This window comes from Camarhynchus parvulus, chromosome 23 (assembly GCF_901933205.1).
Source record: "Camarhynchus parvulus chromosome 23, STF_HiC, whole genome shotgun sequence".
Taxonomy (NCBI): Eukaryota; Metazoa; Chordata; class Aves; order Passeriformes; family Thraupidae; genus Camarhynchus; species Camarhynchus parvulus.
The window spans coordinates 5,737,075-5,761,189 of record NC_044593.1 but is presented as its reverse complement, the minus strand read 5'-3'; the positions used below and the strand labels follow the sequence as shown (position 1 = coordinate 5,761,189).

Below are 24,115 nucleotides of genomic sequence, written 5' to 3'. Positions count from 1 at the left end.
GCAAATCTGCCCAGCTCAGCCCTCCTGCAGCCCCAAAAACACCAGGGAAAGGCAAAATGCTCTGATGGGAAATCATAAATTCCCATCCAATGGCACCGAGGTCCCGCCTGGCTCCCGAGCAGGTGGAGTTTTGCAAAGAATCAATTTTAGATTATAAAAAGGTCAATAAACCCTGTCATGGAGCTTCCCTGGAAGGAGAGGAGACAACTTCATCCAGGAGAGGTGGGGAACGAGCCCAGGGCTTTGTGCTTTGCTCTGCTCAGAACCTGCCACCCCACACCCCTCACCCTGGGGTTGGTGTCTAAGAAAAAGCCCCAGTGGCCAAAATTACAGAGAAAATATCAGGAGGAAATCCAAAAAGGGTTTTATCATTAATGGGGGGGATGGGAAATGGGAGGGAGCCATCAGGATCTGTGCTTTGATCCCCATCTGTGCCCCTGTTGTGCCTCAGTTTCCCCAACACCCCTGGGGGGGTCAGAACCTCATCCCAAATCTCCCATGGGACGGAGAAGGGAGAGGAATGACCCCATCAAGGCTGAGACTCCATTTCTCTGCCACCCCACACGCCGTGGTGGGGTGACAGGGCTGTCCCCTGTCCCCCATGGCCACCTGGCTCTGGCAGGGGCTGGATCTGACCCAGCTGAGCTCTGCACCCCCAGGGCAGGAGCAGCCAGATGGGATCTCTTCCCCAGGTACACAAAATCCTCTCTTTCCACTAAACCCGAGTGTTTGAAGTCAAAAACCATCTGTATCTTTATGCCAGAGAGAGCTCTCCCTGCCAGGGGTATAAACAGAACACAGAGACATCAGGTTTTTTTCACTAAACTGATATTTTTACACCAAAGTCAGGTTTTTGTCTGTATGGGCAGGGCTGGAGCAGCCTGGGGACAGAGACATCCCAGTCCCAGGGCCAGGGATGCTCTGGCTTTGGGTCCAGGGATGGTCCAGTCCTGGGGTAAAGGGATGGCCCAGCTCGGGGTCAGGAGTGCTCCAGCCATGGGGTGAGGGATGCTCCATCCCTGGGGGCAGCCTGGATACCAGGGATGTCCCAGGTTTGGGATCAGGGATGTCCCAGTCCTGGGGTCACTTTGCTCCAGCCCTGACTCCTGGTGTCTTCCAGGGTCAGGTCAGGAATGTTCCATGCCCAGGGTCATAAATGCCCCAGTCCTGGGGTCAGGGATGCTCCAAACCTGGATCCAGGGATGTCCCAGACACAGGGATCAGCAATTCTCCATCCCTGGGGTCACAGAGGCCGTGGTTGTGGGGTCAAGGACCCTCCATCCCTGGGGTCAGTGACACTCCAGCCGTGGATACCAGACATGGGATCAAGGATGTCCCAGTCGTGGGGTCAAAGATGCTCCAGCCCTGAGTTAGGGATGCCCCAGAGTCAGGGCCAGGAATGCTCCATCCCTGGGCTCAGAGAGGCCCTGGGCAAGGGATGCTCCATCCCTGGGGTGGTAGAGACCTTGGTTGTGGGGTCAAGGATGCTCCAGCCCTGGGGTCAAGGATATTCCATGCCTGGGGTCAAGGCTGCTCCAGCCCTGACTCCAGGATGTCCCAGGCCCAGGATCAGGGCTGCCCCACCCCTGGCTCCAGCCCAGCTCCAGGCTGGACAGGGCTTGGAGCACCCTGGGATGGTGGGCAGGGGTGACGTGAGATGAGCTTTACGTCCCTGCAACCAAACCACTCCGGGATTCCGTGAGTCTGTGACTTCCCCAGCCACCTCCAGGAAGAAACACACATTTATTTAAGCAACCTTTCCCCAATTTGAAGACAATTAGCCCCCAGCTGCCAGTCACCAGCAGCTCTGAGGATCCCAGGTAATGGATTGGGCTCAGGCGGCTGTTGGAGAATTGATGGATGAGGCAAAATGAGTTCCCACCATTCCTTCTCTGTTGTTATCTTATCTCTGTGCTGGGGAGAAGGGCAGCACATCACAGGATCCATCATCATCATTTCGCCTTTGTAGCTCGCAAAATTCATAATTAACAAAAAATTTCTCTTCACTTGCTCATGTAATTTAATTAGCTTCCCATTAAACGCAGACTAAACAGCATCTCTTCCCCACCAGAGCAAATAATTGTTTTCCATTCTCTCAGAAACCGTCGTTGGAACTCTCTGAATTCCTTGGGGAGCAGCAGTGGGAAAAGGTGGGGAAAGGGAGGGAAAAGCTGCAGGAAGGACAGGACGGAATGAGAGGGGGCGGGGCAGGGCCGGAGCTGCCTTTGGCTGAGCCGGGATGTCCCGGGATGTCCCGGGATGTCCCCACTGAGCCCACAGGGGGTGCTGGATCCATCCCGCTGCACCCCCGGAGCTCTGGGCGCTGCCTCCGCCTCCCCCCGGGAGCTCTTGGGGGTGCTGGCGTTGCCAAAGGGTCACGGACCGGGATGGGGACGGGGACAGGGATGGGGACACTGCCCAGGGCCCCCTCGGGGTCACTTCCAGCCCCCCAGGCCGGGGATCAGCCCCCCCTGCCAGCCCAGCTCCGTGGAACTGGGGCTGTTTATCCGGATCCCAGGAAAGATTTAATTTCCAGTGGAAATCTCTCAAGCAAATTCCTCCCTCGGAGGAATAAACCTGGTTAAGGAAACAATTTGCTCTGCGCTCAGATGAAGCTCGAATGCTTTGCTGCTGCCATGGCCCAGGGCTGGCTTGGATCTGCTGTGGGATGGGAGCCAGGAGAGCCCTGGGCTGCCCTGGCTGCATCTGGGACCAGTGGGAACAGGGGGACTGGCCCCAAATCCCCCTTAATGCTATTGAGAACCTGTGGAAATGGGGGAAACTGGCCCCAAATCTCCCTGGGTGCAACTGGGAACCAGCAGGAATGAGGGGGACAGGCCCCAAATCCCTCTGGGTGCATCTGGGACCAGTGGGAACAGAGGAGGACTGGCCCCAAATCTCCCTGGATGCTGCTGGGAGCCAGTGGAAACGGAGGAAACTGGACCCAAATACCCCTAGGTGCATCTGGGACTAGTAGGAACAGGGGGGCCTGGCCCCAAATCCCCCTTAAAACTATTGAGAAGCAGTGGAAATGGGGGAAACTGGCCCCAAATCCCTCTGGATTCTCTGCTGCCCAGCACAGGGCACTGTCCTGTCCCCAAGGGGTGGTGGCAGTGCTGGCCCTGGCACCTCTGGGTGGTCACTGCCAGCCCTCCATGGTGGGTTCCTGCCCTCCAAGGTGGGTTCCTACCCTCCATGGTGGGTTTCAGCTCTCCAAGGTGGGTTTCAGCTCTCCAGGGAGGGTTCCAGCTCTCCAAGGAGGGTTCCTGCCCTCCAGGTTCTGTTCCAGACCTCCATGATGGGTTCCAGCTCTCTGTGGTGGGTTCCAGCCCTCCATGGTGGGTTCCAGCTCTCCAAGGTGGGTTCCAACCCTCCATGGCGGGTTCCAGCTCTCCATGTTGTGTTCCTGCCCTCCAAGGTGGGTTCCAGCCCTCCATGGTGGGTTCCAACCCTCCAAGGTGGGTTCCAGCCCTCCATGGTGGGTTCCAGCTCTCCAAGGTGGGTTCCAACTCTCCATGGTATGTTCCAGGTCTCCATGGTGGGTTCCAACCCTCCATGGTGGGTTCCAGCCCTCCATGGTGGGTTCCAGCTCCCCAAGTTGGGTTCCAGCTCTCCAAGGTGGGTTCCAGTTTCTCCCAGACCAACTTTCCTCCCTCCCAGGGGCTGGGACAGGGACCCATGGTCCAAGGGGTGGGCACTGTCCAACCCAGGCTGCAATGAGCACTGAAACCTTGAGCTGCCCCACCCTGTGTCCCTCCTCGCTGCCCACCAGGAACAAAGGGTTAATTCCTCATTATAAATGATTATTTAATTCCTTGGCACTGGGAATGGGCACAGCGCTGGGATGGGCACAGGGCCCTGGGCTGCGTGCTCAGTGCTGGGGGCAGCGTGCCAGGGGCAGCTGGGCATGGGCAGGGAGTGCCCACAGGGCTGCCCAGCCCTGGCTCTGTCCATCCTGGTGAGGCTCTGTCCATCCAGCCCTGCTCTGTCCATCCAGGGTGTGGTTCTGTCCATCCTGGGTGTGGTTCTGTCCATCCTGGTCAGGCTCTGTCCATCCAGCCCTGGCTCTCATTCTGCCCATCCTGGTCTGGTTCTGTCCTTCTAGGTCAGGCTCTGTCCATCCAGGCCTGCTCTGTCCATCCTGATCTGGCTCTGTCCATCCAGGTTGGGCTCTGTCCATCCAGGCCACGCTCTGTCTGTCCAGGTCAGGTTCTGTCTGTCCAGCCCTGCTCTGTCCATGCAGGTCTCTCTCCATCCTCCTGCTCAGGGATTTGCCCTTAATCCGGATCATTTCCCGATCTGGGTCACGGCTCTGTGTCCCTCGTGCCCAGGCCAGGGGGGTGTCTGGGCACAGGGGGTGACACCCAGGGTGACACTCAGGGACCCCAGGGTGGGGTGTGGATCCATCCACCCCCCTGCCCGGCACCAGGAGCCCCAGGACTGCCCACAACTCAGGGCAGGGGAGCGATGATGCCCCTCCCTCAGCTCCCTGCTGGTTCCTGGGGCGGGAATTAGGAATAAAACCCTTTTTTGGTTCCTTTCAAGAAGCAGGACTCAGTAAGGCTCAGGATTGCTGTCACAGATCAGCCCCAAGGGTCTCTACCCTCTAGCACTTGGGTGTAGATCCAAATAAACCCATAAACCCTTGGGATTATAATTAAATAGGCTCTAATTAAACCCTAAATCTGCGGGGCAGCCCCTCCCCAGCCAGGGGCAGAGGAAGGGGCTCAGCCCTGGGCACGAGGCTCCCACTGTGGGGTGGCCAGGGTCCCTCCTGGCAGTAAAAACACCCCTAAAATAATAAATAAATAAATAAATAATAGCAATAAAGAATTAATAAATGAAAATAAAATAAAAATAAGAAAATAATAAAATAAATAAAAGTAAAAGTAAATAAAATAAAGTAATAAAAGTAAACAATTTTTTAAAAAAGTAAATAAAATAACCCTCCCATGCCTCCAGCCCTGCCTGCCCCTTTCCAGGGAGGGCTTTGTCTGCCTGGAGCTGCTCACCCATCGGGATCTGGAGATGGATCTGCCTGAGCAGCACCTCCCTGAGGGCTCCTGTCACTCATCAACCGAGGGCAGGGACCATGGGACACCCCAGGGGACCAGGGACAGCCCCAGGGCTGCAGCAGCCACTCCCCCTGGGGCCAGGGAAATGATGGGAGGGGGATGTGGGCAGCTGCCAGGAGCTGGAGAATCCTGGACTTGGGAGAGGGACTGGGGACAAGGATGGAGGGACAGGAGCCAGGGAATGGCTGCCAGTGCCAGAGGGCAGGGCTGGATGGGATCTTGGCAATTGGGAATTGTTCCCTGGCAGGGTGGGCAGGGGCTGGGCTGGAATTGCCAGAGCAGCTGTGGCTGCCCCTGGAGCCCTGGCAGTGCCCAAGGCCAGGCTGGGCATTGGGGCTGGCAGCACCTGGCACAGTGGGAGCTGTCCCTGCCACGGCAGGGGGGGCACTGGATGAGGTTTAATCTCCCTTCCAACCCAAACAATTCCAGGAGTTTGGTGATTCCACCAATGATTCCATCACTCCACCTCAATGATTTCTCTGGTTACCTACAGGTGAGGACCTGGATTGAAAACTGGAGAACAGAAAAGTAACCAGAGTGTCTCAGGTTGGAAATGGGGTGTGTGTGCTCTATTCCTATCTGATGGGGCAGCTCTCTGCTGTTCTTGGGGCAGTTTTCTTGATCTCTCCCACAGCCAATCCTCCCTCCAGGAGATCTCTGCTGTCCATGGCCACTGAGTGTCCCTGCAGGGCTGATCCAATTCCAGCATCCCATGGGGAGATGCTGCACCCAGGGGAGGAGCCAAGCATTCCTACCTGGATCCAATCTGAGCCTGGAGCAGCACAGCAGCCTTTGCCCCCTGCATTGCCAGAGGAGCAGCTTTCTGCTGCCCTGCATTGCCAGAGGGAGCCCAGGCCCATCTGCAGCAGCCCTGGAGCTGCAGAGGAAAACTCCCCCCTTGTGCAGGATCCCTGCTCCAGCAGCAGCACAGCTGGCACTGCAGGAGGGCTGAGCCCCCATGGGATGGGGCTGTGCCACCCCTGAGCCACAGCGTGCCAGGGCCTGCTCTCACTCTGGCAGGCTTTGTTTGCACTATTGCATTGGTATTTTTAATTTCCCTAATAAAGAACTGTTATTCCTGCTCCCATATCTTTGCCTGAGAGCCCCTTAATTTCAGAATTACAATAATTCAGAGGGAGGGGGTTTGCATTTTCCATTTCAGGAGAAGTTCCTGCCCTCCTCAGCAGACACCTGGCTGTTCAATCCAAGACACAGAGCAATAAACCGCAGGCACTGAGCTGTGTAAAAAAAGCCATTTATTGCAGTTTTAACTGTATCAAAAAACCTCCAAAGGAAACAGGACAGGGATATACAGGCCACGTGTGGAACTGAACCAAAAGTTCTCAATTTCAAGGGATCTGCAGAAGGGTTTCACTGTCAGTGGCACAGCCAAAACGCAATTCCTTTCAATTCCAAGTTTTCCTGCCTCCCAAAGAAAGGGGAGGTGGAAAAAGCTGCCCAGTGAGGTGTGGGGAGGGGACAGCCTGCACTGGGGCTGTCACACCGAGCTCTGGCACCTGCTGCACTGGGAGGGGAAGCACCCAGCTCCTGCCAAGGCAGCACCGAGGCACAGATCCAGCAGCTCCTGGGGCATCACTGGATCTCCCCCATGTAGAGCCTTTTGTCACTGGATGCAGAGAGAACTGAGGGGCAAGGAAAGAAAGGAATAAAGAAATGAAAACAATATAAACGTTATAATATAAAAAATTTAAATAAAAATATAAAACATAAAAGATAAAAACTGGATACAGAAATTACAACAGAATATAAAACCCAAACGAGAATATAAAAATTAGAGTATGAAAACTGAAATAGAACACAAAAATTAAAATGCAAAAACTGAAATAGAAAACAAAAGTTAAAATAGAATATAAAAACTGAAATAGAATGCAAAAATTAAAACGGAATACAAAAATTAAAATCGAATATGAAAAAGGAAATGGAATGCAAAAATTAAAATGGAATATAAAAACTGAAATAGAATGCAAAAAAAAAACAGAATATGAAAACTGAAACAGAATACAAAAATTAAAATAGAATACAAAACCTGAAATAGAATACAAAAATTAAAATAGAATATAAAAACTGAAACAGAATACAAAAATTAAAATAGAATACAAAACCTGAAATAGAATACAAAAATTAAAATAGAATACGAAAAGTCAAATAGAATGCAAAAATTAAAACAGAATATAAAAACTGAAATAGAATATAGAAATTGAAATACAAAAACTGAAATAGAATGCAAAAAAATAGAATACAAAAACTAGGATATGAAAACTGAAATAGAATACAAAAATTAAAATACAAACACTGAAATAGAGTACAAAAATTAAAATCTAATATGAAAACGGAAAAAGAATACAAAAAGTAGAATATAAAAATTGAAATAGAATACAAAAATGACACCAGTGGTTTGAGACCTCCCTGAGGTCACAGCCTAAGCTTCTCAGTTTTTTGGAAGCCAAATCTCAGTTGCTTCCCATGGCAGCCATGAACAGCTTTGTGCCACAGAGCCCTGGCTGTGCCACCGAGCCCACCCCGAGCTGCCACCCACTGTCCCTGAGCTGCTGGCTATGGCTGAGCTGGAAGAGAGGAGGATGGACAGCCCTGCAGGGCTCCTGGGGGGGTTCCCATGGATGAACCCCCTGCAGGGCTCCCCAGTGGGGTTCCCATGGATGAACCCCCCTGCAGGGCTCCTGGGGGGGTTCCCATGGATGAACCCCCTGCAGGGCTCCTGGGGGGTTCCCATGGATGAACCCCCTGCAGGGCTCCCCAGTGGGGTTCCCATGGATGAACCCCCTGCAGGGCTCCTGGGGGGGTTCCCATGGATGAACCCCCCTGCAGGGCTCCCCAGTGGGGTTCCCATGGATGAACCCCCTGCAGGGCTCCTGGGGGGTTCCCATGGATGAACCCCCTGCAGGGCTCCCAGGGGGTTCCCATGGATGAACCCCCTGCAGGGCTCCCAGTGGGGTTCCCATGGATGAACCCCCTGCAGGGCTCCGTGGGGGTTCCCATGGATGAACCCCCGGCAGGGGCTCCTGGGGGTTCCATGGATAACCCCCGCAGGGCTCCTGGGGGTTCCCATGGATGAACCCCCCTGCAGGGCTCCCCAGTGGGGTTCCCATGGATGAACCCCCCTGCAGGGCTCCCCAGTGGGGTTCCCATGGATGAACCCCCCTGCAGGGCTCCTGGGGGGGTTCCCATGGATGAACCTCCCTGCAGGGCTCCCCAGTGGGGTTCCCATGGATGAACCCCCCTGCAGGGCTCCCCAGTGGGGTTTCCAGCCCGGGCTCTGCCAGCTCCGGGTTCCACTAGAGGGCACATGTGGCCAGGAAAGCGTCCCCAGGACAGCATTGCCTGGGAGCAGGGAAAACCCAGTGGCTCCCAGCTGCCACCAGCCCTGAGTCACAGCCAGGGGATCCTTGAGCTTGGGGAACACCTCGAGACCATCACACCCAACTGCCAGCCTGGCAGCACCCCAGGGTCACCCCTGCCCACCAGTGCCACATCCCCAGGTGCCCTGAACTCCTCCAGGGATGGGGACTCCACCACCAGGGCTGGACACTGGGCACGGGTCAGAAGGACCAATTCTGATGTCTTTGTGGAATTATAAAATCATCAGGGGTGGGAAACCACTCTGAGATCATCGAGACCAACCTTTAACCCAGCCCTGTCCCCAAACACCACACCCACAGGGCTTCTAAATCCCTCCAGGGACGGGGATCCGCCCCTGCCCTGGGCAGCTGTCCCAGGCTGGACACCCTTTCCATGGAGAATTCTTCCCAAAAATCCCCTTTGAGCCTGCCCTGGCCCAGCCTGAGGCCGTTCCCTCTGCTCCTGTCCCTGTTCCTGGAGCACAGCCCGACCCCCCCGGCTGTCCCCTCCTGGCAGGAGCTGTGCAGAGCCACAAGGGCCCCCTGAGCCTCCTTTGCTCCAGGCTGAGCCCCTTCCCAGCTCCCTCAGCCTCTCCTGGGGCTCCAGACCCTTCCTCTCTTCAGGGAATTCCCAAGAATGACCAGAAGACACCAGCAGTGATTTAATCCCTGTCCAGGAGAGCTCTGGGGGTTTCTGCACCAATTCCCAGCCCAGTGTTTGTCTCCCTGCACAGCCTGGCTGCCTGTGCAGGTGAGAATCCTGCAGGGATTTATGGATTAACATCCCCAGGAGTTCCCAGCCAGCAGCTGCACGACTCAATGGGTTTTTAGTAGGAGTTTTTTAATTGTTATTTGCGATGGATGAGCCAAGAGGAGTTGAGCACAGGATCCCACACCCAGAGAGGAGCTGGCTCTGCTCCAGCACAGCCCAGCCCAGCAGAGCTGAGGGTACCCAGAGCTCCCTGCCCCTTGCTTTGCCTTTGGGGATGACTGTTGGGAATTTTGGGCTGCTGACCAGGCCAAGGTGAGCGTTTCCATGGAAACACAGCACCCTGCAGTCCTGCCCAGCCCATGCTGGACCAGGAGATGGGAATGGAGCCTGGTCCCAGCTTCAAATGGCTCTGAAAAGCCACCTGAGCTCTGCATCAGCCAGCTCTGAGTGTGGTGCCACCTCTGAACAGGGCCCAAACCCACTGCACCCAGAGCTTCCTTTGGGTGGGATTTTGAGAAGGAATTGTTCCCTGGCAGGGTGGGCAGGGGCTGGGCTGGAATTGCCAGAGCAGCTGTGGCTGCCCCTGGAGCCCTGGCAGTGCCCAAGGCCAGGCTGGGCATTGGGGCTGGCAGCACCTGGCACAGTGGGGAGCTGTCCCTGGGCTGCAATGAGCTGCCATTGAAGATCCCTTCCCACCCAAAGCACTCTGGCATTCCCATTCCTGAATCCAGGATGGAAACCAGCACCAAACCCCATTGCAGCAAATGGAGAAAGGAAAGGAAAGAATGATTTCCTGGCTGGTTCCAGGTGCCCCCGGTGCCATTTGCCACAGGGGGTTCGTAGCCTGGCAAGGCCTGGTTCGAGAGGTTTGGGCTGTGCCAGGGTGCCCAGAGCAGCTGTGGCTGCCCCTGGAGCCCTGGCAGTGCCCAAGGCCAGGCTGGAGCACCTGGCACAGTGGGAGCTGTCCCTGCCATGGCAGGGGTGGCACTGGGTGGGATTTCAGGTCCCTTCCCAACCCAAACCATTCTGGGATATGATTTTCTGATTCTCTTTGGCTTCCTACAGCTTTTGGAGAAGTTAGGACCCCCCCAGGCTCCCAGGTGATCCATATCCTGATAGAATCACCACACATGGTTATACCCCTGGCATCCCAGCCATTCCAGACCTGTTCCTCATGGCCCCAGGAAGGCTGGACAAGCCCTGGGCAGTGGCAGCCACTCCCACCCTGCTGCCCTCTGGGGGTCCCCAGCCCAGTCCCAGAGTCCCTGTGCTCAGCCCAGGGTGCCCCCACCCAACTGGAGATGAGCAAGCAAGACTCCGCCACCCCTAAACCTGATAACTGGCAATTCTGAGGTCACTTCCCAGAGGATCAGCAGCTCAGTGAGCCCTGGAGCTGCTGCCCTGGCAGGGGGGAGCACTTACTGATGGGTTCCTCGGGGTGGAAGGCCAGCTCATTGACAGAGCCAGCATGGCCAGGCAGCTTGTACAGGATCCTCCTGGAGGTGGTGTCCCACACGTACACAAACCTGCAACAGAGTCCTGCTGAGGGCAGGCACGGGCCAAGGAAAACGCCTGTGCCCCCAGATGGTTCTGTGTCACCCCCTGATTGTTTCAGATTTTCTAAGCCTTCTGATGTTCACATTCTTGTAACAAACTTTCTCACCCACTTTCTGTTAATAATTCATTGTTTTGCATTCTTTCATGGAGGAGGAGAAATTTGATGGGCTGTTGGTTTGTCCAGTGTCATTGGAGAGGTGGCACTGTCACCCTCCAACCCACTGTCACTTCTGGAAATCTATAAATGTTGGAGTCAGAAAATAAACTTCCCTTTTCTTCACCTTGAGAGCAGCAGTGTGTGAGCTCGTGTTGTTTCGTGTCCTTTAGCAACAGTTCTGCAGCTGGAATGATCTTTGTGAGGATAAACAGGAACTCCCCAGGAGAAAAAAATGGGAAAATGCTACTCTGACAGGCCCAGGAGAGCAGAGGCTGAGCAGGGAGGAGTCAAGAGTGGCAAAAACCTCCCTGCCAACAGTGCCCCTCACCCCTCAGGGCACAGAGATGGATTTGAAAGCTGTGAGGCCAAAGAAATCCTTGATAGTGCAGGGGCAGGGAGCAAATCAGCACTGGGAATGGGGAGGAGGGGTCTCACCCCCCCAAGCAGCCCCACCCACTCTGTGCACATCCAGGCACGCCCTGGGCTGGCAGTGAGGAGCCCAGAGCCCCCCAGCCCCTGCTGCACTGCAACCCCTGCCTGCCAGCAGCTCTAAGATGGGATTTCTTCCTGCTGTGCCACATGAGGCACTTCCCAGCGTTTATTAGGGAGTGATGGGATCGTGCTGAGCCCTTTGATCGCCCTCTGCCAGGCCTCACCCACCGCTGGCTCCTGCCTGAGCCCCTACCTGGGTTGAGAACCCCCCAGGATCCTCCCCTGGGGGCACCACGCACAGCTCAGCTTTCACACTTCTCTTAGAAACAGTCTCAGAGTCAGGGAAAGTGAACCCAAAATCCCCAAATCCCAGTGTCTGCTGTGGGGAGCTCTGCTGGGACCTGCCCCAGGAGCTGCCAGAGCCCTGAGCTCCAGCAGCACCAGCAGAAAGAACCAAAAGTGACCCAAACTCCAGGAACACCTGCCCAGAACAGGGCTCAGCCTGGCCACGGGGATCCAGGCAGGAGCTGCTCTCCCAGGGCAGGGATTGCTGCTCTCCCAACCCAAGGCAGGAGCTGCTCTCCCAGGGCAGGAATGGCTGCTCTCCCAGGGCAGGAATCGCTGCTCTCCCAGGGCAGGAATGGCTGCTCTCCCAAGGCAGGAGCTGCTCTCCCCAAGGCAGGAATCCCTGCTCTCCCAAGGCAGGAATCCCTGCTCTCCCAAGGCAGGAATCCCTGCTCTCCCCAAGGCAGGAATCCCTGCTCTCCCCAAGGCAGGAATCCCTGCTCTCCCCAAGGCAGGAATCCCTGCTCTCCCAAAGCAGGAATTGCTGCTCTTCCCCCAGGGCAGGAATCCCTGCTCTCCCAGGGCAGGAATAGCTGCTCTCCCAAGGCAGGAGCTGCTCTCCCCAAGGCAGGAATCCCTCCTCTCCCCAAGGCAGGAATTGCTGCTCTCCCCCCAGGGCAGGAATCCCTGCTCTCCCAGGGCAGGAATCCCTGCTCTCCCCAAGGCAGGAATCCCTGCCTCCCCAGGGCAGGAATCCCTGCTCTCCCCAGGGCAGGAATCCCTGCTCTCCCCAAGGCAGGAATCCCTGCTCTCCCCCCAGGGCAGGAATCCCTGCTCTCCCAGGCAGGAGCTGCCTTCCCCAGGTAGGAATTCTCCCTCCCCACTCAGAGCCCAGCAGGGGCGGGGCAGTCACAGCCCCAGCTCATGCTGGGACAGCTGCCCCACTAAATCTGGGCAGGGAGAGCTCAAGTTCTGCCTCTGTGCTATCAGAAGCTCATTAATCTGGTGATTACTGCTGCTCCATGGCCTGGCCCCTGGCCTGCAGGAATTCCTGTCTCCCTGGCACTGGATTTGGGCCTGGATTTGCTCCAGGGGACATTGGTGTCCTTCACAGGGACCTTCAGACCCTGCTCTGCTTCTTCCCTCAGCCCTTTCACTCCTCAGCTCACTTTAGAGAATCTTCCATTTACAAGTCTGAGTGGTGCCAATTGATTTTTTTCTCCTTAATTAAAGCAGTTCTCATTAATGATCTCTGGAATCCCACCATGCAGGAATTTAACTGGGATTTGTGCTCCTCACCCTCCAACCCCCCACACAGACCCTGCTCTCCAAGACCCCTCCCCAAGCTTCTGCCAGGACACCCAGGGGTCCAAGCCAGTGGCAAAGGTGTCCCTGTCACCTGCTGGGGGATCCTGTGGTGGGACAGGGCAGAGCCTCAGCCAGCTTTTGACAATTATAACCAGGTTTTACAACAGTCAGATTCTCCTCCACAGACCCCAAAGCAGCAGAAACACATCCCTGTGGGAACCAGGAAAGCTCCCTGAGGGCTGTTTGGGATTTCCCACCACTACACACAGCCCTGGGCCTGGAGAGTCTGATCCAGGAATGCTGCACATGCATCAGGGGCTGCTGGGGACAGAGGGATGCAGTGGCAACTCACCTGTCAGCAGAGCCCCCTGCAATTTTGCTGCCATCTGGGGACCAGGAGCACCTCAGAAGGTTCTAAAACAAAAGAACATGCACAGACCTATTTAGTTCCTCCCTTTTCCTTGAACTCAAATCACCACGAGACTTTAACCAGCACCACTTTAATGATCTCCCTTGGAAGATGAGACGGTAATTACAGATTTTATTTTATTGTTGGAAACAGCCAGTGCCTTGTTATTTTACACAAAGTAGATGGTAAGTGTAGAAAATACTTAATTTACAACTAATTACAAATGAACTGAGCAAAGAAATCTTGTTACTGAGGCTTTAATTGGAACCCACTTTGTGGATTCATCTTTCTTTGAGTTCTTATTAAAGCCTTTCTGGTCTAAGCTTGAATTGAAAAAAAACAATTTAGAGAAAAGTTAATAGCAGAGGGAATTGAACAAGGAGTGGAACACACTCACCTTCTCAAAATTATGGACATTTCCCTGGAAAATCTTCACACATCTCTCCTTGGGGGCGAAGGGCCTCACGTCCCAGATCCGAACTGCAACAGAAGGAGGGACAGAGGCTGAGGGGACAGGGACAGGCAGCCCTGGCAAAGCCCCCGTGCCCAGGACAGGCTCCCTGACCCCCCATTCCCCAGAGGCCACGGGGAACCAGCAGCTTCCCCTGCAGGAGGCTTTGCTCTGGCAGGACAGCAGCAATGTGGGAATACAAAAACTGTGGGAATACAAAAACTTCCCAAGCTGCCATCCCAAAATGGAGCCCCAGCTCCTCACAGGAGCATTTTCCTCACCCTGACACATCCCATGGGCACGGCCCTGATGGGCTCAGCCTCACTGAGGGACACGGGGACAGACAGGGTGGCAGCTGGGCTGTCACTCCTGCTGAGGGGACACAGCCAAGCCACCTTGACACGAGCCAGAGTGCACAGATCACCTGTGCCATGGCTCTTGTCCCCAGTGTCCTGCAGGAGCTGGGCTGTCACTCCTGAGGGGACAAACCTGTGACATTGTTCTTGTCCCCAATTCCTGCAGCAGCTGGGCTGTCACTCCTGAGGGAACAAACCTGTGCCATGGCTCTTGTCCCCAGCGACCTGCAGCAGCTGGGCTGTCACTCCTGCTGAGGGGACAAATCTATGCTATGGCTCTTGTCCCCAGTGTCCTGCAGCAGCTGGGCTGTCACTCCTGAGGGGACAAACCTGTGACATCGATCTTTTCCCCAATTCCTGCAGGACAACCTGTGCCATGGCTCCTTGCAGGACAACCTGTGCCATGGCTCTTGTCCCCAGTGTCCTACAGGACAACCTGTGCCATGGCTCTTGTCCCCAATTCCTGCAGGACAACCTGTGCCATGGCTCTTGTCCCCAATTCCTACAGGATAACCTGTGCTATGGCTCTTGTCCCAATTCCTGCAGGATAACCTGTGCCATGGCTCTTGTCCCCAATGTCCTCCAGGACAACCTGTGCTAGGCTTCGTCCAAACCCCTGCAGGCAGCTGTCCTCGCTCTTGTCCCCAATGTCCTACAGGATAACCTGTGCTATGGCTCTTGTCCCTAATTCCTGCAGGACAACCTGTGCCATGGCTCCTTGCAGGATAACCTGTGCTATGGCTCCTGTCCCTAATTCCTGCAGGATAACCTGTGCCATGGCTCTTGTCCCCAATGTCCTACAGGATAACCTGTGCCATGGCTCCTTGCAGGACAACCTGTGCCATGGCTCTTGTCCCCAGTTTCTTCCCAGTTGGGACAAACCCCCTGAGGCGGCAGCTGCCTCCCCTCAAGCACCCAAATTCAGGGTTCAGCTCTGGAGCCCAGCTCCCTGCAGCCCACCCCAGCTCAGCTGTCCCAGGATGAGCAGCCTGAGGTGTCCCTGGAGGCTGAGCAGGCTGTACCTGTGTTGTCCATGGCGTTGGAGAGCAGGTAGGAGCCCTCAGAGCTGAGCGCACAAACACGTAAACCACGAACACATAAACACACAAAGTAGGTGAGCTTGTTCTGCCGCAGGTCCCACACCTGGCACACAAACACATAAACACATAAAGACATAAACACATGAACTCACAAACACACAAACTCACAAACACAGCCAGCACTGCTGCAGCTGCACAGCACCGCACAGGCTCTGATCCGCAGCTGTGGGTGCCAGCTTGATGGGTGCCACAGACAGATTTTGTGGAAAATCCTTTCGTTGGGATTTTTTCTCGTGAGAAGCTGAGAGGCCTCAGGAACAAAATGAAAACAATGATTATCTGCTGCTGTGGAATGCAACAGGTGCATCTGTGATTGGTCTCATGTGGTTGTTTCTAATCAATGGCCAATCACAGTCCAGCTGTCTTGGACTGTCTGGTCAGTCACAAGATTTTGTTACCATTCCATTCCTTTCTTTGCTAATCTGATGAAATCCTTTCTTCTATTCTTTTAGTATAGTTTTAAGATATCAATTTCTTTTAATATAATATATACCATAAAATAATAAATCAGCCTTCTGCAACATGGAGGCAAGATTCTTATCTCTTCCCTCATCCTGGGAGCCCTGTGAACACCACCACAGATGGGAGTTGTAGGAAAATGGGATTTGTGCCTTAGATTGGTAACTGGATGTGTTCAAACCACAAGGAGTTACTTGGCAGCAGCCCCACACACAGGACATAGGGAATGGCTGCCAGTGCCAGAGGGCAGGGCTGGATGGGATCTTGGCAATTGGGAATTGTTCCCTGGCAGGGTGGGCAGGGGCTGGGCTGGAATTGCCAGAGCAGCTGTGGCTGCCCCTGGAGCCCTGGCAGTGCCCAAGGCCAGGCTGGGCATTGGGGCTGGCAGCACCTGGCACAGTGGGAGCTGTCCCTGCCACGGCAGGGGTGGCACTGGATGGTGTTTTATCCTTTCCATTCAAACCAGTCCACGATCCTATGAAAACATGAGGCTGGAAGTTTATGGGTTTCTAGAAAGGCAGAATTTGCTTTTTAGAACATTTCTAAGTGAATACATTCAACCTCCAAGGAGTTCAATGCCAGCAGCCCCAGGCCTGCAGAATTCCTCCTGAACTGGCCCCAAAATCCCCCAAATCCCCCTGGCACAGAGCAGGAGCTCCCCAGTACCCAGTTCCAGGCTGTTCTTCCCAAAGAGGGGCAGTGGGAGCAGCTCTGCTGGCAGTGCCACATTGAGCATTGGCTGTGACAGCCTGGGGACAGCTCTGTGCTGACACTGGCACGTGTGACAGCTGGGCACCTGGCAGTGCACAGAGGGCTGACACCTGGGGATAGCTCTGCTGGCAGTGTCACACTGGGCACTGGCTGTGGGGGATACCGGCGGCTGGGGACAGCTCTGGTGGCAGTGGGCCACACTGGGCAGTGTCACACTGGCTGTGACAGGCTGGGGACAGCTCTGCTGGCAGTGCCACACTGAGCTCTGGCTGTGACAGGCTGGGGACAGCTCTGGTGGCAATGTCACACTGGGCACTGGCCATGACAGGCTGGGGACAGCTCTGCTGGCAGTGTCACACTGAGCTCTGGCTGTGACAGGCTGGGGACAGCTCTGCTGGCAGTGCCACACTGAGCTCTGGCTGTGACAGGCTGGGGACAGCTCTGCTGGCAGTGTCACACTGAGCTCTGGCTGTGACAGGCTGGGGACAGCTCTGGTGGCAGTGCCACACTGAGCTCTGGCTGTGACAGGCTGGGGACAGCTCTGGTGGCAGTGTCACACTGGCCACTGGCCGTGACAGGATGGGGACAACTCTGGTGGCAGTGCCACACTGAGCTCTGGCTGTGACAGGCTAGGGACAGCTCTGGTGGCAGTGTCACACTGGCCACTGGCTGTGACAGGATGGGGACAACTCTGGTGGCAGTGTCACACTGGCCACTGGCTGTGACAGGCTGGGGACAGCTCTGGTGGCAGTGCCACACTTGAGCTCTGCCTGTGACAGGCTGAGAAGGGCTCTGGTGGCAATGTCACACTGGCCACTGGCTGTGACAGGCTGGGGACAGCTCTGGTGGCAGTGTCACACTGGCCACTGGCTGTGACAGGCTGGGGACAGCTCTGGTGGCAGTGCCACACTGAACACTGGTTGTGACAAGTTGGGGACAGCTCTGGTGCCAGTGTCACATCGAGCTCTGGCTGTGACAGGCTGGGGACAGCTCTGGCAGGCTCAGGGCAGTTTTGGTGCCAGTGTCACACTGAGCACTGCCTGTGACAGGCTGGGGACAGGCTGGGGCCATGGGGACAGCCTGAGCCCTGCAGCCCCAGGGCAATCAGCTGAATGAACGCTGAGCTCACTGGTAAATAAGAACTTTCCACACCATCAGGTGCCAGGGGAGCTGCAAACTGGGCCAGAGGGCACACAGGGGACGTCACCACGTTCTCCTCAGCTTACCTCACACATGGCTCTGGCCCAGGCTGCCAGCACAGCCAGCATTCCAGCCTGGCTCTGCAGGTGACAGCAGTGCTGGGACACCCAAATGCCACACTGTCCCTGCCACACTGTCCCAGCTCCCTGCCACTTTACTGGGCCTGTACCACCAGCAGGGATGGACACAGCACGCCCAGGGGGTTGGGGTTGTAAAATTCAACAGGTGGCACCCATGGCTGTCCTTGGCCAACACAAGGTGTGACAGGAGGAAAAGGGACACAGGGTCCTACCTTGATGTCATTGTCGATGCCTCCAGAGATGATCTGGTCACTGGTGTCATTGAAGGTGACAGCCAGGACCTGGTAGGTGTTCTGGAATGTCTGGACAGCAGCTTTTTTCCTGATATCCCACAGCTGGAAAGAAATGTGGCACTTGTAAGAGGTGAGCACAGATATATTTAACAACAAAATCATTGCAGAGATGTTGGCAGAGACTCAGCCTGTTCTCCTGAAATCCCTTTGTAAGTCTCATAAAAAATATCAGCTCTGGAGATCTTTATAAAAAACATGGAATCTGCTGTGTCTGGAGCACAGGAATGAAGGGAGGGAAGAAGAGGCCAGCAGAGATTTCAGGAGAGAGAAAAAGGAGTCACTACAGGAGATTACAGGAGAAAGAAGAAGGGGCCAGCCCAGATTTCAGGAAGAGTTTTCTCATGCTTTGCTAATCCAGAAAGAAACTCCAGGGATGGGCACTGCAAACCTCCCTGGGCAGCCCCTGCCAAGGCCTGAGCCCCCTTTCCATGGGGAAATTCCTGCTGTGCCCACCCTGAGCCTGCCCTGGCCCAGCCTGAGGCCGTTCCCTCTGCTCCTGTCCCTGTTCCTGGAGCACAGCCCGACCCCCCCGGCTGTCCCCTCCTGGCAGGAGCTGTGCAGATCCAGAGCAGCAGAAAAATCCCAGCTGAGCAGCTCAACCTTCCCCACCCCCTGAGAAGTACAGAAAAAAAGAGAGCAGTAAAATTTGCTGTCACATTTTTGACTCTGAACTCAGAGCGATAACGAAATGAGTAACAAAAGCTGAATTCAGTTCAGATAAATGGGAAGATCCTAAAACTTTTACACCTTTTTCCCCCAGGTTCTGCCCAGGGTACACACTTGGGGCATTCACATTCTCTGAAAAATCCCTTTGCCAAGGATTTTTCTCCTGTAAGCTGAGAAGCCTCAGAGAAAAGGAAAACAATTCTTATCTCATGTGCTTCTCCTGTGTTGTGCTCACATGTAGAATGTGTTTGGGGATTGTTTACCCACAGGTGATTGTTCCATTGGATTCTGCTGGGAGTTGTTTTCACTCTTTGGCCAATCAGGGCCAAGCTGTGTCAGGGCTCTGAAGAGAGTCACGAGTTTTCATTATTATCTTTTTAGCATTCTGTAAGTATCCTTTCTGTACTCTTTAGTATAGTTTAGTATAGCATTCTTGAATATAATATAGTATCATAAAATAATAAATTAGCCTTCTGAGAACATGGAGTCAGATTCATCATTTCCTTCCTGCCACGGGGCACCCACAAACCCAGCACACACTGACCTTGACAGTGCCATCGTCGCTGCCGGTGCAGACGAGCTGGGGTCCCCTCCGGGCAGGGTAGCAGGAGTTGACAAAGGACGTGTGGCCCTTGAGCCTCTTGACCCTCTCCCCCGTCTCGCTGTCCCACACAGCCACGGTTTTGTCCGTGGATGCTGAGAAGAGCATGCTGCAGGCAACAACCACAGTGAGGGCTCAGCTCCCTTCCCATCTCCCTTTACCCCTGTCCTGGATTGCCAAGAAAAATTGTATCTATTTGCTATCTGCATGGCAGCTGGCTCCTGTTCATTGGGCAGCTTTCCTTATCTCTTCCACACCCACTCCTCCCTCAGGCAGACATCTGCTGATAACAGCCATTGAATGTCCCTGCATGGCTGATAAGAACTACAGCATCCCATTGGGAGATGGGAGCCCAGAGGGAGGAGCCAAGCATTCCTACCCGGATAGAATCTGGAGATTCTGGAACACCAGCACGGCTCCTGCACTGGATTACCCAGAGGAACAGCAGCTGCCTCTTCCCCTGGATCTCCAGAGGCAGAGACTGCACCTTTCTCCAGGATCCCTGCTCCAGCAGAACCACCCCTGGCACTGCAGGAGGGCTGAGCCACAATTCCAATGGGACTGCTGCCAGCACCCTGACCCACAGGGTGTCAGCTTGGGTTCTGACTCTGCCAGTGCTGGTTTAGTTCACTGCAGTGTTTATTTTATCCTTTTATTTTCTTCCCTGTTAAAGAACTGTTATTCCTGATCCCATATTATTTTTTGCCCGAGAGCCTCTTAATTTCAAATTTATCACAATTCAGAGGTAGGGGGAGGGTTTACATTTTCCATTCCAGGGGAGGCTCCTGCCTTCCTCAGCAGGCACCTGGCTTTCCAAACCACAACAACCAGTAACCAGTGGGAGAACCTCCCCCTTTGGTGTTTTGGAGGAGCCTGAAACAATGACTGACACTGGAACAGCTGCACAAACAAACTCCCCTCAATCCCTGCTGGAAATTGCTTTTCTGCCTCCTCAAGCAGCATCTGGGATGAGCATAGCTCAGCAAAGCTCAGCTGCAATGGTGGAACAGCCTTGTAAATTAACCAGTATCTCACTGGTTCTCTTTCTCCCCTCCCCTGTGAACCAACACAAACTTCCCTCTGCTCCCCAAAACTGCATCAATGGCACAGGGGGGTCACAGGCGCCCCCAGATCCTTTGCCCACACTACAAGGACTTGGTGACTATGGACTGAGCACAGGTAACAATCCCACAATCACTGAGGTGGGAAAAGAGCTCCAAGGACATTGAGTCTGAGCTGATCCCCACCTTGTCCCTGTCGCAGACATCTTTTATGAAAAATCCTTTCCTTAGGATTTTTCCTCCTGAGAAGCTGAGAGGCCTCAGGAACAAAATGGAAACATTGATTATCTGCTGCTGTGGAATGCAACAGGTGCATCTGTGATTGGCCCATGTTGGATGTTTCTAATTAATGGCCAATCACAGTCACCTGGCTTGGACTCTCTGTCCAAGACAGAGCCTTTGTTATCATTCTTTGCTATTGTATTCTTAGCCAGCCTTCTGATGAAATCCTTTCTTTTATTCTTTTAGTATAGCTTTAATGTAATATATATCATAAAATAATAAATCAGCCTTCTGAAACGTGGAGTCAGATCCTCGTCTCTTCCCTCAACCTGAGATCCCTGTGAAGACGGTCACAGTCTCCAGCCCAGAGCTCTGAGTGCCACCTCCAGGAATTGCTGGGGCACCTCCAGGGATGGGCACTGCAAACCTGCCTGGGCAGCCCCTGCCAAGGCCTGAGCCCCCTTTCCATGGGGAAATTCCTGCTGTGCCCACCCTGAGCCTGCCCTGGCCCAGCCTGAGGCCGTTCCCTCTGCTCCTGTCCCTGTTCCTGGAGCACAGCCCGACCCCCCGGCTGTCCCCTCCTGGCAGGAGCTGTGCAGAGCCACAAGGGCCCCCTGAGCCTCCTTTGCTCCAGGCTGAGCCCCTTCCCAGCTCCCTCAGCCCCTCCTGGGGCTCCAGCCCCATTCCCTGAGCTGCAGTGAGCCCCTGCCCTCACCTGCCATCCGTGTTGTAGTGCAGCTCCATGACAGCCCCGCTGTGTCCCTTCAGGGTGGCAAAGTTGTCACAGTCCCCGTAGACGTTCCACAGCACTGGGGGGACACCAAGGGACAGGTGAGCACAGGAACAGCCTGTGCTGTGTGTGGAGCTGATCTTTGGGGCTCAGCACAGTGCAGGATGGGCCATTCCCACAGCAGAGTCCCAGCTGGGACATTCACAGCAGTAACAAAGCAGCAGGTGAGCCCCAGGGCAGAGGAGCTTCAGGGATCTTGGTTAAGGTGAATTTATTAAGAAAAATTATAATCTTTGCTTCAGTAAGTCTAAGCATTAAAAACTGCATTTCTGCAGACCTCTGGAAGCCGTGTGACAGGGACACAGGGCTGTCACAGCCTGCACCAGCTGTGGGAAATGGAAAGACAGAATCTGCCACAGACACAGGAAGGTTAGATTTGCAGCCTTGGAAGGAGCTTGGATTGATGTGAAAATAAAGTATGCAGACATTAAACAGAAAAATCACAAACTTATGTTTGTATAGTTGTAAATAAGAATAATCCTTAAGCAAGTGAGAAACTGTATTGGTAAGATGGTGAAAGGTTTACAATGTAAGGGTGTAATTGTATAGCATAATTTAAATTATTCTATACAATTACACCCTTACATTATAAACCTATAGCTTACCATCTTATCAGCTATAACCTCTTATAACAAAGATTATAATTTTTTTAGATGTTGTAATAGAAGTATATGTGTGTACATGTAATAACAGCCTATTGGTGAAAGTATCCACATTGCAGCAAGTAAAGGTGACAGGTTAGAAAAGCAAAACATTCTCTGTGGTGACTGTCCATAAGCTTAGGGAGCTATATACTGTCCTGCAACAAAGGAGTTGTGACTATCTTGAGCTATGGCCACTGCCTGCTGTCTCAAAATCTCCCAAACTCTGGTGCTGATGTTAATTTAAACAATAAATGGCCTTTAACCTGATTTTAGTCCTGTCTCTTCAATTAATGCTACAACAATAACAGCAGCAAGGCACAATTCCAGCCCCAGCAGGATGGCATCTACCACAGGAGCTGGGAAAAGCTTCCTGGGGAAGCAATTCACACCCAGGAGCAGGGGAGGCTGAGCTAAAACTACTCAGCAGCAGGGCCTGAGCCCGGGGGACAGCAGGGGACAGCAGTGCCACTCACAGATGAGCCTGTCGAAGCCAGCTGAGGCCAGGGTGTTGCCATTGGGGTGGAACTTGCAGCAGTAAACCTCCCCCTCGTGTCCTGAGAGCAGCATGATGGGGGCCTGCAGCGAGGAGCAGCGCGGGGGGCCCTGCGGGACACAGGGGACACCGTGAGGGGACAAGGGACAAGGGCAGGGGATGGCCAGCCTGCCACCCCTGCTGAGCATCTTCACCTTCCCACACAGCACATCCCACCAGAATTCCAGAATCCCAGCACTACTGAGGCTTGAAAAGAGCTCCAAGGTCACTGAGTCCACCCTGTGCCCAGTGCCCACCTTGTCCCCAGCCCAGGGTTCTGAGTGCCACCTCCAGGAATTCCTGGGACACCACCAGGGATGGGCACTTGGCAGCCCCTGCCAAGGCCTGAGCACTCTGTCTAGGAAGAAAATTTTCCCCCAATATGCAAAAATGGGATTTTAAGGACGTTCAGGGCTCCTTTTCTGTTGTTGGTGTGAGGGGTTTGGAGCTGTGGGGAACAGGAAATGTTCCCTGCCAGAAGGGGCTGGGGCAGGGACACCTCTGCTGCTGGGGCTGCCATTGGATGGATATTCCCTTGTGGGAAAAGCCTTTGGGATGCTGGTGCTCAGGATCCCAGAGATGAGGTGAGAAAAGAGCTCCAAGGACATCGAGTCCCAGCTGATCCCCACCTTGTCCCCAGCGCAGAGCTCTGAGTGCCACCTCCAGGAATTGCTGGGACACCTCCAGGGATGGGCACTGCAAACCCCCCTGGGCAGCCCCTGCCAAGGCCTGAGCCCCCTTTCCATGGGGAAATTCCTGCTGTGCCCACCCTGAGCCTGCCCTGGCCCAGCCTGAGGCCGTTCCCTCTGCTCCTGTCCCTGTTCCTGGAGCACAGCCCGACCCCCCCGGCTGTCCCCTCCTGGCAGGAGCTGTGCAGAGCCACAAGGCCCCCTGAGCCTCCTCTGCTCCAGGCTGAGCCCCTTCCCAGCTCCCTCAGCCCCTCCTGGGGCTCCAGACCATTCCCAGCTCCATTTCCCGGACCCGCTCCAGCCCCTCCCGCACCGAGGGCCCAGAACCACACTCAGCACCGGAGGTGCCTCAGCAGTGCCGAACCCCAACCCGCTCGTGGCCTTTCCCTCCTCCTGGAGCCGCCCCTGCCCCTCTCCCCCCAGCTCTCCATCCTTCCCCGGATCTCCTCCCACCCTCCCCTCACGTTCCCCCGTTACCGCCTGCAGCAGAGCCCCGGCCGCCGGCTGCCCCCCTGCGCCGCCCGTGCCCGGCGCCCCCGGCAGGTCATGGCGGGGCCGCTTGGCGGGCACGGGCACAAGCGGGAGGTCGGGGCCGGCGCGCGGGGGCCGCTCCGGGGGCGGCGGGGCCGGGGGGCGCCAGGCGCGGGGCCGGGGCCAGGCCCGGGGCCCGGGACCTTCCGCTTCTGCTGCTCGATCATGGCGGGCGCCGGGCCCCGCCCCCCGGGCCCCATTGGCTGCCGACGCCGCGCCTGCCGCGCTGATTGGCGGAGCGCCCTGTAAGTCCCGCCCCCCCGACACGGTACAGGCACGCCGGGGATAGAGCGGGGAGCGCGGCGCCTTCAGGCGCGCCTTGCTCTGATTGGGGGAGAGCGGGCTCTGGGTAGCATGGGTAACGCTGATTGGCTGTGGTCAGCCACACGGCAACATTGCGTGCTGTGGTTGGCGGGG

At 55.1% G+C, this 24,115-nt stretch overlaps 1 protein-coding gene across 1 annotated transcript; it reads right to left on the bottom strand.

The window, feature by feature from the left end:
* Window positions 1-6,320: 6,320 nt before the first annotated feature.
* On the bottom strand, window positions 6,321-23,865 carry SNRNP40 (small nuclear ribonucleoprotein U5 subunit 40). Its single transcript, XM_030964589.1, is given in 12 exon segments — window positions 6,321-6,718; window positions 10,587-10,690; window positions 13,256-13,317; window positions 13,710-13,792; window positions 15,142-15,262; window positions 17,882-18,004; window positions 19,173-19,338; window positions 21,228-21,321; window positions 22,420-22,549; window positions 23,645-23,764; window positions 23,766-23,805; window positions 23,807-23,865. Coding segments are annotated over 12 exon segments (1,152 nt in total). The 3' UTR covers window positions 6,321-6,668.
* Window positions 23,866-24,115: the final 250 nt, after the last annotated feature.